Source organism: Zonotrichia leucophrys, chromosome 5, assembly GCF_028769735.1.
Source record: "Zonotrichia leucophrys gambelii isolate GWCS_2022_RI chromosome 5, RI_Zleu_2.0, whole genome shotgun sequence".
Lineage (NCBI taxonomy): Eukaryota > Metazoa > Chordata > Aves > Passeriformes > Passerellidae > Zonotrichia > Zonotrichia leucophrys.
The window spans coordinates 44,145,176-44,159,038 of NC_088175.1; the positions used below are offsets into that span (position 1 = coordinate 44,145,176).

Below are 13,863 nucleotides of genomic sequence, written 5' to 3' on the forward strand. Positions count from 1 at the left end.
ACAGGACAGGGTTATCTCTGCCAGGCACAGTGCCAGCCCTGCTCAGTTACTCATGAATCCATTGAGAACCTTTGGCCACAATGAAGAGTTGTTTAGCTTCTGCCTGAGCACTTGCTGAACAGCAAAGAAACACGCACTGGCTATCTGACATCTAGATGCGGATTGCAGTGCATTAATCTCAGTTCCAGTGCATGGTTTTTACCATGTATGATATCACACAATATGTGTGAGAGCCATTGAGAATTTTGAGAATTCGTGGCTGGCTGCTGAAACATCTGATGGTAAAAGTTACCTGAGCTGTGGAGTAAGTGAAGTCAGTGATGATGGCTGTGTTAATGTGCAAAGCCTGAAGAAGGGTGCAGTCTCGTGAGCAGCCAGAGGAGAGTGAAAGGAGTGGAGCCTTCAGCTACCTATAAATGTGGAGTGCCAACTTGCAGGAAGAGTGGGAAAGGAAAGAGAGGAAGGTGTGTCGCCTCTGGTTTGGGCACAAAGGCTGGGATGGTGTGCTTTGAGTATTCATGGCAATGTGTGAACAGTGCTTGAACAGTGACTTTGACTTTTTGATGTGTTACTGGAATGTGCCAGGTCAGTGGAGGTTGTGCAGGCTGTCCTTAACTCCTGGTACCTTTTGGGTAATGCTGGTTAGGTGGCCTTGCAAGTCAGGCTGATGGTGTTGGACTCTGAACATCTTTACAGCCTTTCTAGTAAAGTAGCTAAGAGCAGTTTTATGTTTCAGCTAAAAATAAATCTTGTTTAGATAAGACTTTAATAACTCCTTCCCTCCTTTTCCAGATTGGGGAAAAAAAAAAACCATTACAAATATGACTTCTTAATCCAATAAGAATGTCTGGAAGAACTAAGGTAGCAAGTAGACATGTAAGTCTAGTAGCTCCGCTATGAGTTCTCAGATATTTAGATTAAATTCTAGACTCTTTTTTCAGATATAGGAATTACTGGTCTCTACAGCTTCCTCAAAGGAGGCTGTAGCCAGGTGGGGATTGGTCTCTTCTCCCAGTGATAGAACAAGAGGGAATGGCCTCAAGCTGCACTGGAGGAGGTTCAGGTGGGACTTCAGGGAGAGTTTTTTCACTGAAAGGGTTGTCAGGCATTGAAACAGTGCCCAGGGAAGTGAGTACTCTGAAATCCCTGGGGGTATTTAAGAAACAACTGGATGTGGCACTGAGTGTCGTGGTTTAGTTGACAAGGTGGTGTTTGGTCACAGCTTGGGCTTGCTGACCCTGGAGGCCTTCTCCGACCTGAATGGTTCTGTGATTCTCCAACCTTAATGGTTGTGTGACCTTAAGATAAAGCTTCTGGATGCAGAAATGTGTCTGTACCTAAAATATAACCTTCTGCTGTCTTCCCATAGATTTTACTTCCCTATTCCTTGAAGGACAAATCCTTAATGGAAATATATTCCTTAAATTTTAGGTACTTTATACTTCAAGGCTTGTACTATTTCTGCTTTATGGAGTTCCATCAGTCTTGTCAGCCCGTGTGATTGCAGGGAGGCGTGAGTTGGCATTTCACTTTGCAAAGGATGTCTTCATCTCTTCCTTTCCTCTCTTCACTGTGAGGGCAGGGAGTCTGGCACAGGGTGCCCAGAGAAGTTGTGAATTCCCCATCCCTGGAAGTGCTCAAGACCAGGCTGGATGGGGCTGTGGGAAACCTGATCTAGTAGTGGAAGGTGTCCCTGTCCATGGCCAGAGGTTGATCTTTAAGGTCCCTTCCAATCTGAGACATTCTACGTGAAGTCTCATTTTGGGGCAGTTTTACATTTGCAGTTGAGCCCCGTGTTAGCCAGTGAAAGGCTGGGTAGGTCAGATGAAAAAGTACTGGGGAAATTAAAAAAAAAAAAAAAAAGAAAGAAAAGGAGATCAATTTTTTCCTTGGTATCCTCATATGAGATTTGAACTGTACTGGTTATTAACACTTATTATCAAAAGAAATGGTATTTAGTGAACCCACTAGTCTGTCTCAGGAAAAGAAAGAGAGACATCCATCAGCAGTGAGGATAGACGGCTTTCTCACATGTTTTATTTTTCTCCAAAGTACTCATGTTGTTTTTAAGTCTCTTTCCTTCCAGCCACCACTTCTGGGTTGTTTGCATTTTGGGAATTTTGTTTGTTTGTTTTTCCCTATATAAATATCCAGTTAGTCTTTAACTCTAGGTGAATTTTGAATTTCTAGTGATGGTGTCCTTCTTCATTTGCAAATTTGCCATTATTCTTTAGTACTGTTGAATATTTCTTTCTATTTTTGTGTTTTGTATAGAAAGGAGAGAAAGACTTTCCATTATGTCATCTAAGTACTGCTCATTATATTGAATATCTTTGTAGTATTTTCTTTGTGAATACTGCTGTTTTCCAACTGCATCTAATTTTATTTTACATGTCTTGTTTTTGTTCTAATTCACTGTCTAATTTTTAGACACTAATACAGCAGGCAGCAAAAATATCAAATATAACACTTTAGATGGGAGTAAATTACTGATTTATGGTATTGATGTTACAATAACTTTTGTGTGACACTTAATTCTATTTTTATGAATACTGAACATTTTATGTGATTGTATATCAAAATGCATATAATTGTCTATAGAATGCTCTCAGTTCCAGACTTGATGGAATTGATTGTTAGTTATGAGGTTAGTTGCTATTTCTTCTTCAGCTTGACTTGGCTTTAAACAAATTTTCCATTAGTTTACCAAGGATGCTACTTGTTTGAAATAGCTGAAAATGAGTTTGTTCTTTTCCAGTCTTTCAGCCTGTTATTGCTTTCTGAACTGCAGCTAGATCTCAGTTAAGTATTTCATACCTGTTTCAGCAGCAGCATTAAATGCTCTAACAGGTCACTTCCTTCAGTACTGCGGTCACTCTGAATTCTGGAGCACACTGTATTTCTGTTTCAAACTTATTTCTTGGTTTAATTTTGTTCCAGCAGAGTAATAAGTGTTACATGGTGTGCTGTGCCAAACAATACTAAGGTGGTTATTTTTAAGTGAGCTTGTTGGCTCGGAGACACACAAGTAAATTTCCAAAAGATGTGACTGCAGTTGGAATGAAACCCACTTGTCTCTTTCAGTGGAGGGAGTGTTTGGCAGGTTAGGTCTGGATCCCAAAAGCAGTTGTGTTCTGCAATCCAGCCTGCTTGTGGAACTAATTAATTAAAAGGGGCACTTGTTAAATACTGGGTTTCATTATGGGGAGGCTTTCTCTTTGGTCCTGATCAGATTTTCTCTTTCCCTTTTCCCTCTCTTAAGCCACACTTTCCCTTTTAGTTTCCAAATGACTGAAGTGGTATGATGCCTACCAATGAAGGGCTCTGCTTCTGTAAAGATCATCCTAAATACAGTTTTTGTCAGCCTATTGTCATCTCACTTATCCCCGTCTCTGAATGCTGTGGAATGCTGTCCACCCATTTAAGAACTGCACTTTCCACCATATTTTAAAATTTAAATGGCTTTTATATTTAAATTGAAATTTCAGAGCAATAATGCTTCTGTTGTGTTAGGGCTAGGAGCAGGAGACAAAAAAAAGCTCTATTCTGAATATTCCCACACATCCTTTCCCTCAAATGCTACAGCTGTTTTATCCCTTCATAAATCTTTAATCAGAGGATTTCAATACTTAATTACAAAAAAAAAAAATTACCCTCACATCATTCCTTTGCTGTCAGGCAGCATTTTCCTTATTATGTGGATAAGCTAGGCATTAAGGGACTGTGTGATTTTTGCAAAATGTCATGGCAAGCCACTGGCAACCTCTAAGGCTCCTAATTTATAAGCCTGTAATCTGCTGACTTGACACTGACATTCTTTTTCAGCTGGCAAATCCAATGGAAACATCCTAAATCCTGGTTGGGACTAGGGGGAGTCATTCTGAGATGGGAATTACTGCATAAACGTGCTAATGCTGCCATTATCAGTGTTGCGAAGACACCAAATAGAAGATGAGTAAATACACAGAATAAAAGTGCAAGTGTTCCAGGGCTGTGCACACAAGGGAACTCCTCAGGGCCAGCCCCAGCAGGGCAGAGCAATCACGGGCACCGCCCTCAGCAGCTGTGGCCCTGGGGATGGAAGTTCCCAGTATTTATCCCAACATCCCTGTTTGGGACTTGGACAGCTTTAGTAGAGTTTTCTCTTCCACTCACATGCACACAACTTTTTTTTGGCGTTCCCCAAGCAGTTTTTGAGAGTCATGAGTTTTTGGACTGAGTGCTCCAAACTAAAAGTGAGAGAGATGATGCCTTTTCAAGTCTGTCTGTAAAATTTCAGCTGATGCCACAACATTATTTGTGCTTGAATTGCCTTTTCAAGCTTGCTCTTTACAGCCAGGAGAGAGGTAAAAATTTATGCAAAATGATGTACCCAGAAGCTTCTTTGTTTTTCCAGACATCAGTTGGGCAAATAAAAAAACCCAAAACGTTTTTGGGCAGACTGTGCTCTCTTTGTGTTCCTGGCACTTTTATAAGATTTAAGGAATTGGAGCCCTATGCAGTGACTTAATGTCTTTTAAATCAGACTTTAAAAGGTACCTAGGATAGTGACAAAGTTTTGTACCATTTTTCTTATGATGGAAATGTTGATTATAAACTTGGGATAAGCCAGGTGAAACTGATAATTCTTTTTCCAAAACTGAGGCAAAATAATATAAAAGTAAATAGTATGTCATCGGATAGAGGTATTAAACTCATCATTTTAATGTTTTCCAATGCAGCTAGCATAGGTAATGAAATAATTTTAAAATCTCTTTTATTTAAAATTTTGCTTAAATTAAGGAAATCCATGTGTGAGGGCACTGTACACCTTCCTTAAGAGTAGTGTAGGTAGATAATCATTTAAGTCTATTTGACGTTAGTCATGCCACTGGGCAATGCCGTGACTACTCACATCTTCCTTTTTCTCTCTTGAGGAAGGCATGCCCAAATAACTTTAATGTAACTTACCATTGTACTGTATATCAAAAGAAACGCTGCTTTTGATATTTCTTTGATTTAAGCAGTAGTAAAATACTGCAGGGAGGCATGCACATAATTTTATATCTCTATTCAGCGGCTTAAATAAGCGTGGTTTAAGATTCCATCTCCCTGCTTTTCCCATAGTTGGGGGTGTAGCATTGGAGGGGAGGCAGGGGAAGCTCGGTGTGATTTCTTTTTTTTTTTTTTTTGGGGCTGCCGTGGCTTGCAGTGCAGTCTGCTTGCCTATAACCCAACAGTGTGCAGTGTCACGTTTGGATGGCGTCGTTGTCCCCAAGCCCAAGGTCGCGGGTCGGTGCGCTGGGAAGGCGATTCCTGCGGGGGGCTCTGAGGATGCTCCACCCGCAGCGCGGCTCCGGCTGCCCGCGGCACCGGGGATTTGCGGCATTGGCAATGGGCTGTGCTGGCTGCTGGCTGCCTGCCCGAGTGGGGCTGCGCTCCTTCAGGCAGCGGGTCCCGGCTGGAAGGCACCGCGCTGGCAGCGGGAATGCGGCTCCCGAGCCGCGCAGGGCTGCCCTTGCCTCGCTCCGGCAGCCAGCTGCGTGTTTATCCTTCGGTAGTATGTGATGTCATGAGGGTGTGGGCTTTGAGGAATTTCACTACTGAGGAAGCAGTTTGAAATGCAGGCAGAAGCCTCGAGACCTTCGAGTGTGCGCTGGGTTTCTTTTTAGGTAGCTCTGGACGGAGGTACAGATGGATACGTACGAACGTATTTTTATAATGTAAGGAATTAACATATGGAATGTAGAAGAGGTTTAAGTGGATACACTACCTGAAGGCAATGTCGAGCCAGTCTGGATTTTCAAACTCCCTTCCTCTGCCAGGATATCCATTCTACCAGGTGTCATGCAGGTACATAATGTTTTAAGTTTTACCTCTGATGCAGTTGCATATAGAGCTGTAGCATGATGAGTGTGTTAACTGATTTTTTTTTCCCATTTCTTTGTTCTCAGAAAAAAATTATGAAATTGGAGAGTTAAGCTGAAACCCATAAATACTATTTTAGAATGCTATGTGGCTGACCTTATAGTTAAGTTCACTTTTGTTTAAAGCAAATATTTTTATTTCTAAACATGGTAAATATTTTCAGAGTTTTTCTAACTGGAAAAATGAAGTTGTAACCTTGGAGATTTTTTTAAAGTGAGTTACGTATTAAGATATGTCTATCATTTATTGGGAGCCAGATATCTATGGTGTTGTGAAATATAGATTTCTAAAACATGAATGATTTTAAGTCTTTTCATGTGTAATTACATAAGGTAAATAAACAGAAGTACTTTCTGACGTTTTGCTTTTAAGACAATTCACACAAAATGTGCACATGTGAAAAGGTTATAAATACCAGTGTTGTGGTAAAGCTGAATTGTAAAAGCTTCTTATTCTATCTTTTTGACTCAACAGTCCTGTTTTATTAATAATCCTCCCTTCTGAAGGTGCTGTATAACAGTTTCCTAGTGAATGGGCTGGATCCTAACCATGAAATTACTCTTCCTGCTGTGGAAGACTGTAATATTGCATAATAATTGGAGGGAATGTGTTACAGTACTTCTGTGGCTGAAAGAGCTCAGGTTTCTGGCACACCTTAATACAGGAATGTAATCTCTCTTTATTGTGTCTAAATCTGAAGTCCTTGCAACAATAACTGAGGGAGGGGAAAATGGGAGTTAGGACAGGAGTTTTGTGCTATTACTCATCTTTCAGTAAGACATATGAAGAGGTGGATAAGAGAATAAGTCAATTATTAACATACTCTGATCTAGAGAATGAATGTGGCAATCTCCATAAGCTGCAGCATAGACAGTGGTTAGTTTGGTAAGGCTGCAGTGATGGTCACTTGTGAGTAGAAACAAGAGTGATTCTGCATAGAGTCGATTTCCACACTTTTTAATGCGTTTATTGAAATAAATTCACATGTTTACCTCTGTAACACTACTGGGGCTGTCTGCTCAAGGGTACCAGATTTAGCCCTTGAGAGGTCAATTACAGTGACTGCTCATAGTTGGCTGTCCTTTGGCCTGACTTGAGTGAATGCTGAAGGCTAGTAACATTTCTCTTTTTTGTCTGGACATTTTTTTTGTGATAAAAAGCATGAATAAGCTGGAAGTTAGACAAGAGAAATTCAGTAAATGACAGCTGATGTGAAAACCTTGTCTTCCTACCCATGTGTTAGGTGCTTAGTCAAAGTCACAGCTTTTTACTTCTGCTCCTTAAAATCAGAATGTCCGGAGCCATAACCAACTCCCAAGTTTCCACAGTGACCTTCTGGACAAGAATGAAGGTCTCAGGAGTGGATTCCAAGTCCTCTGTTGTGAAAAGAGAGAGATTAAACTTCCTGAACTTTTGGATCTGTGTTGCTTATCTGCATTTTGGTTTTAATTCTCTCTTTCTCTTTTTTACATGGGTTTAAATAGTTATTCAGCATTTCAATGAAGTCTGTGTTTAATACTTCTCAGATAAGATAATTAGTTTCTGTTATATGCAACTGAGCTTATTAAGATCCTGGTTTATGTATGTAAAATTGGGTGGACTTACTTCCTTTAATGACTAAGTCATTCTGACTTTGCAGCTCTGTTTCAGTAGCTAAGAAGAGAAATTTTTTACATTGTCTGAAACCACTGATAACTGTGGAATATGAAATTAGTACTCCTGCAGTCTTTTTAGACCTCATCCTCAGTGCAGAATTTTTCTTTCAGAATGGAAACATACATCCATTTTTGCTTGTTATTTTGTTTGTAGTTTTGGGCAGTAATGTACCTTACAGAGACAGGGCTGAATTAGTCTCCACTCCAGTTGTCATATTCTGGTGAGTGAGCTTTTCCCAGTAAAACAAATAGGCAGTGGGACTACTGTTTATCATAATTGGTTTCTGATCATGATTGGTTTGTGAGCTCTAGTGGAAAGGTTAGTGTACATTATGCCAGACTTTGACTATGCTATATTGACATTGTGCTAGGCTTAACTGTGCTGTATTGACAGAGGCATTCAGTGCACTGTGGCTGCAGTTGAGATGGCATAAAAGTCCTGAAGAGTGTTCTGGAAAAGCTCTCTCTTCAGGAAGCTTTTGCCATTGTTTTGTAGACAAAACTAATTTTCAGAGTTGTCATTGGGATTGGTTAGTGTTCAGAACGGATTGTGCTTTCTGTTACCCATAAAGAATAATAGCTTTGGAATATTATTTTTGTAGAAATGTGGATGGAGTGTTGCTGGTGGCCGGTTCTGGAGGAATGCACAGTCAGTGTTTGTGGTTTTCTAAGATTGCTCAGGGCGTTGTTTGTCTTGGAGATGACCAAGATGCTGTCTCCAAAACTGGGTCACTCGGGGTAGCGTGGTGTCCTGGCTGGCTGTGGGTTATGGCATTGCATAAGTCAGGAGTTCAGCTTGGGGACTGTGATTTTTGTGCTTTTTATTACAATTTATTTTTGGTATCAATGTAATGCAGAATTGGTGTTTCTTGCTTTTCCGTATTTGAACAAAATTTAGAGATTAATATAATTTAGTGATAAAAAATACGTCATTTTTTCTTTTATAAGGGTACAATAAAAGAGATCTGATCTAGATATTAGTTACAGAAAAGGTTCTATGTGATTGAAAAACATTTGAAGTAATTTATCATCTTTGTTCTGTTACTGATTTGGTATTTGATAGAGAAATTCAAAGAAAATATGGCCATCTATAATTTGTCTGCTTCAAGATAAGTAGCAGCAAATGTAGAATTTGTTGTTAAAATTTAAATGGTAGCCAAAGTAAGCCTGCAAGTAAACTTGTCATTACTCTGGCTAGTATGGCATCAGCCACAGAGCTTGCATTTTTTCACCTGCTTCATCATGTAATGTTGGGGTTTCTTTGTATATTATATGGTGTAGAAGGAAGTCTGTTCAAAAGTCTTTCAAAATAGTCTTACCATGTTTGATTTTCATAAACTTAATCAGGAGAGATTAAGAACAAAGGCTGCACTCATGTCTTTCTCCCAGTTGCCCTGGTATGGCAAGAGCTGTTCATTGTAAGAACATTTGCTATCTCTCATTGCTTTAGGCTGCCAGACAAGAAGAGTGGAGTCTTGTGAGGATTTCTTTGGCAAAGAGAAGACATCTGGTATATCCTAGACGTGTTTCATGGGGGAAGCCAGAGCTTTGAGCTCCACTGGAGTATCAGCAGATTGTAGCCATTTTAGAAAACAGTTGTTGGTTTTGTTTGCCTCACAGATACACGTTCAGATGCAATTTTGAATAGAACTTACATCTCCTTCCTTCTTCACGTGGAGATGTGAGCTAATACAAAACCCAGCTGTGTCTCACCTATGGAGCAATTGCTGGTGGTTTTGTGATGTAGTTGGGGTTTTGCTGGTGGACTGTGATACCCCTCATAAGGAGATTCCCCTTTGTCCTAACCAAACTCAGAACCTTCTGCATGCCTGTGTAACACTGGAATTCCTGCTTCCAGCAGGATGTTCAAAATTTGCTGTTGTACCTCTTCTGTCTGCTAATAAAGAAAAGGGGGAAAACACTATCCAGCTGTTGATAGTGGAAACTTGTAGTGTTGTGAATTCAAGATGAGTCAATTGCACCTGTGCAGTTGATTCTGAATGCAGTTAATGCAAATTCCATCCAGTCATAGCAGTAGCCTAAGTTACTATAACTGAAACTAAGTGAATGTGCAGGGAAAGAGAAGAGACTTTGCAGCATTAAGCCACTGCTTTTCTTTTAAAGAGGGAGCCACTGCCCACTTCAAATGTTACCTTTTGTTAGAATCCATTTCTTAAATTTAAAAAAAAGAAAGCTGCTGTATTTTAGACAGAGGAATGAATCTTGATTGCTTGCATGTTGTGCAGTGTTAGAAGACAGTGAATACTTGTAAAGAAACAAATTTACTCAGTTTTCTTTGTAGCATAATTTGATACGTTTACCTAAATTAAAATCTCTTGAGAGCCCAGGCAAATAGTAATCAAGAATAACAAAAATTATATTACAACATTTGTTTGTGTTAAGGCAAGTCCTGGAGACCTGGGTAGCTGTTTAATATTGCTGTTGTGAATATTCAGCAGCAGGCATGTGTATGACAGGGATTTACAGTTGCATTTTTCTTGGAATAACTAAATCAGTTGAGCAAAACTTCCTGTATTTTATGTTCTTTGCTAGTTCAGAGCTGTTGCCTTTCCTCTGTTGGGAGGAGAAAGGAGAGGGCAGAGTTTTTGACTAAATGGACAAAATATATGCAAGAACATGGTGTGCTAAATTCACGCTGGCCTTAGAAGCTGCTTCCCCATAGAATTTGGTTCTTATATATGGCTACAACAAAATGTAGCTTTCATGTTACAAGAGGGAGATTGATCTCTGGTTTTTAGAAAGATAATTCCTTCTTCAGGGCTTGGGAAGAACTGCTAAAGAAAGCTGGTGCTGTAGGAATATATTAAGTTCAGATTTAGGTAAGAGAGGGAATGATTAAAATCTGAAGAGGACAGTTTTATGTATTTTATCCTATGTAATATTTAAAATGTGGGCAGGCTATTTTTATATTAAAATTATTTAAACATGATATATAATTGCTTTATAGGCAAATTAAATGATTGCTTTTAAGCAAAAGACTTTTTTTTTGTAAGGGGCCTCATGATTAGAAAGTCAGCAGTTATTTGGGCTTGACAGAACAAACAACGCATAAAAAAGCTTCCCATCATAAAAAGCGACTCGTTAAGCAAGATTGGACTTGAAAAAAAGAGTTCAGTTTGCTGGGAATGAATCTTAAGCACAAGGTGCTCTTTGAGAAGACAAAATGATAGGAAAACTGTTAAAGGTGAGGCAGGCTGCAAGGTCATCTCTAACTTTTGTCCGGAAGTCAGAAGCATGAGGTGGTGAGGATGTTGATGAAGGTGTGTTTAACATACGTGGTGAGGATGTGATTAAGCCGCTGTTGTGGCTGCTTGTGGCGCTGCACAGCTTCCCTCCATTCTTCCTTGGAAAGCTGGAGCTGGTAGGAATGCATCTCTTACAGAATGCCCTGATATGGCAAACCTCTTTGCTCCTCCTGGCCTCTTACCTCTTGCTTTCCTGCTGGTCCCCCTTTTTTCCTCGCTCTCCTTTTATCCGTGTTTTCCTTCTCTCCCCTATTTTGTCCCATCTTAATTGGAAATGCAAAGCCCCCCGTCAGCAGGAGCTGGACCCAGTCCTGCCCCTGGCTCCCTGGGGCCTGCAGGACCAGCTGTGGAGCTGTGTGTGCTGCTGCTGTCCCAGGTGAAACTCTTGGCAGGGCTGCAGTGCTTGTTCCACCTCTGTTGATCTCCACCGGGCATTGCCCTCTTTAGGCACCTCTGTCACCTGGGGCTCCTCAGGTCCCTCTGTGCACATTCCCAGTGTGGCTCGGGTTACCCTTGCTGGGAAGGGTGCAATCAGATGAACGGGTGCCTGATTGCAGCACTTCATTGTAAATCATTCTGCCGGGAAAGAGGAAACTCTGAGGAAAAATGTGAGCATTATGATAATGGTGTCTATTAAGTGTCCTTAAAAGGAGGCAAAAAGAATAAACTGCATGTGGTGCAAAGCAGTACCTCTGATGTGGACTGCTTACTTTTCTAATTAATTCTGACTGGAAGTTTGAATATTTTGTCTTGTTTACTTTGTGCTTTCAGGTATTTCAGGCTCTTATTCACAGAAATGTAATTGCAGTTCTTCTAATGACATTGATATTTGGGTGGCAGAACCAGTTAAAGCAAGTTCTGCATGGCTTTTTTCTTAACTGCTGTTTTCTAACACATTATTCATTATGAAGAAAGGAAAAAGTCTAGTTCAACTAGAGATTCAGATGTAAAATGTTTTATACTTGCATTATTCTGAGGACTTCAGCATGAAGTGGCAGTTTGTTCCTTTATTTTTGGAACATTATGTATTATTTCTGTTGATTTAGGGGAATTTGACTGTGTGTTCTGAAACAAGATTTGGTCTGTGTTGGTATAAATGTAGGCTGACTTGGTTTTGTGAATGATGATGGTTCTGAATTCTCTTTGGCTCTTTCTGTTGCCACTTCTGCCTCAACAGACTAATCTACTTGCATCATTAAGTTAATGAATTATCAAGGCTATTCGTTTAGAAGTATGCTTCCCAAAATTTCTGCTCTGATTGATTCTCTTGGAGCTGAAGGTGTCTTGATGGCTGTTGATTGCTTTTTAAAAATCCTTACAGGGATGTGTGTGGAGGTTTTCTGAGATTTACCTGGAGTGTTGAGAGAGTCCAGGTTAAGCAGTAAAACCTGGGTCACAAAATCATCCTGTAACACTCTGAGTTTATGCTCTTAATAGAATGGTTTTGAAATTAAATATGGAAAGTAAGTTTGAGCCTTAGAAATTGAGCCTATAGAGAAATACTGTTCTTTCCAGTATACATGAAGGAAATTTTGGCTTGTGTGAAATCCTGCAGTTTAAATAATGGTCCTAGAAGTGGTCCTGGTTTTTAAAGCATTTCATTGATAATCTGAGAAATGTAAACTAGGAATTTGTTACAATTTGGATTGGAGGAAGAAAATTGGAGTACTGGCAGAAAATTTGTGAAGCATAAATTTGCAAGTTTCTTCTTTATGCAAATTCAAAACTTATTAAATCATAAATGAGAGCATTGCAAAAGCTTAAAAGTTGTTTTTAAAACAATTAACTATAGGAAAATTAAAACTAATGCTGTGATTTATGTTGATATTTGAATAAGTGTCTGCTAATATTTGAGTTATAACAAATTGTTAAATATAGATTGTATCTATTCAAATCAGATGTGGGTTATATTTAGTCTCACTTTTCATGCTGTTATTTTGGCAGGTGTGTGATTTATGACATTGCTAATCCAGTTTCATGAGTCCTGCAATTCATTTGAAGGACATCTTCCTGCAGAAAAGGAGAATAAATTTGAGCACTTAGTAAATGGATGCTTATGTATTCCATTTTTAGACCTTTAGCAGAAAACCAGACTACTTTTTTCTCACATGCTGAGTGAGGAGAGCCATCTTAAATAAGACTCTTACTTAAGCAGACTGTTGGTCCTGTTGACGTGGAAATGCCTCTGTGCTGCTGAGATGACTGCAATGCAGATAATGCTGATGGTGCTCGCCTTTTCAAAATTTACATCAGGTTTTCAGCTCCTGCTAGAGGTTTCACTCACTCATGGCTTTGGGTGAGGAATAATCATCTGCTGAAACAGACAATTGCAGCGGAGAGGGCTGTAATGGCTGAGATTATGAGCTCATGTGCGGAGGGTGCCAGGGCACTATGCTGGTGTGTCTGTCTGGGCTGTGACCTGCCCCAGTGAAAAATCTGATCCCATTGAGCTCTTCCTCAGAAACTGAGCCCTGTGTCGTTTTCAGGCATGTTATTCTCTTTCCTTGGAAGCTCTTGGGTGTTGTGCCCTCAAACTTTGCTTGCTGTGGCATTGCTGGCTCTGCTCCCTGTGGCTCCTGCCTTCTCCTGCAGTGGGACAGCATCTCTGCTCTGTTCTTGCACTTTTCACATTTCAGCTCTGCCTGCACCTTGCTGCCCCTCTCCCTAAAGTGTTGCAGACCTGCCCATTTTCCCTTTGGCTTTGTAGAGCCTCCTGTGAGAGGCCTTGTCTCTCTGCAGGGCTGCTGCAATATTCTTGTAGCTCTGTAGCCCTTCCCCTCCTCCTCCCTGTTCCTACCTAAATAATCCACATTTTACCTGCTGCTTTAACTACATCATCCATTTGAAAAATCCGTTTCTTGGCTCTCCTGTTAAACTGCATCAAGTTCAAGCTTGTCTTTCTTGCTTTAAGACATGTCATTAGCTCTGTCCCCACTCTGGTTTTTTACAGGTTACTCCCTCTGCTTAAGCCTATTCAGAAGTGGATGTAATAAAAATTACTTGCTTTATGCTTGTGTGCTGTTTACCAGGTAAGG

At 40.1% G+C, this 13,863-nt stretch overlaps 1 protein-coding gene across 10 annotated transcripts in view; it reads left to right on the top strand.

Moving 5' to 3' along the window:
* PLEKHA7 (pleckstrin homology domain containing A7) overlaps nucleotides 1-13,863 on the top strand; it is a 145,467-nt gene that overhangs the window by 44,874 nt on the left and 86,730 nt on the right. For 2 of the 10 annotated variants that reach the window (XM_064714984.1, XM_064714986.1), the window contains exon 1: nucleotides 5,439-5,832. The exons of the other annotated variants lie outside the window; for them this stretch is intronic. In XM_064714984.1, coding sequence (XP_064571054.1) covers nucleotides 5,762-5,832 — 71 coding nt within the window. In that variant the 5' untranslated portion in view covers nucleotides 5,439-5,761. Of the gene's footprint in view, nucleotides 1-5,438; nucleotides 5,833-13,863 lie in introns of those variants that run through there. 10 annotated transcript variants of the gene reach the window in all.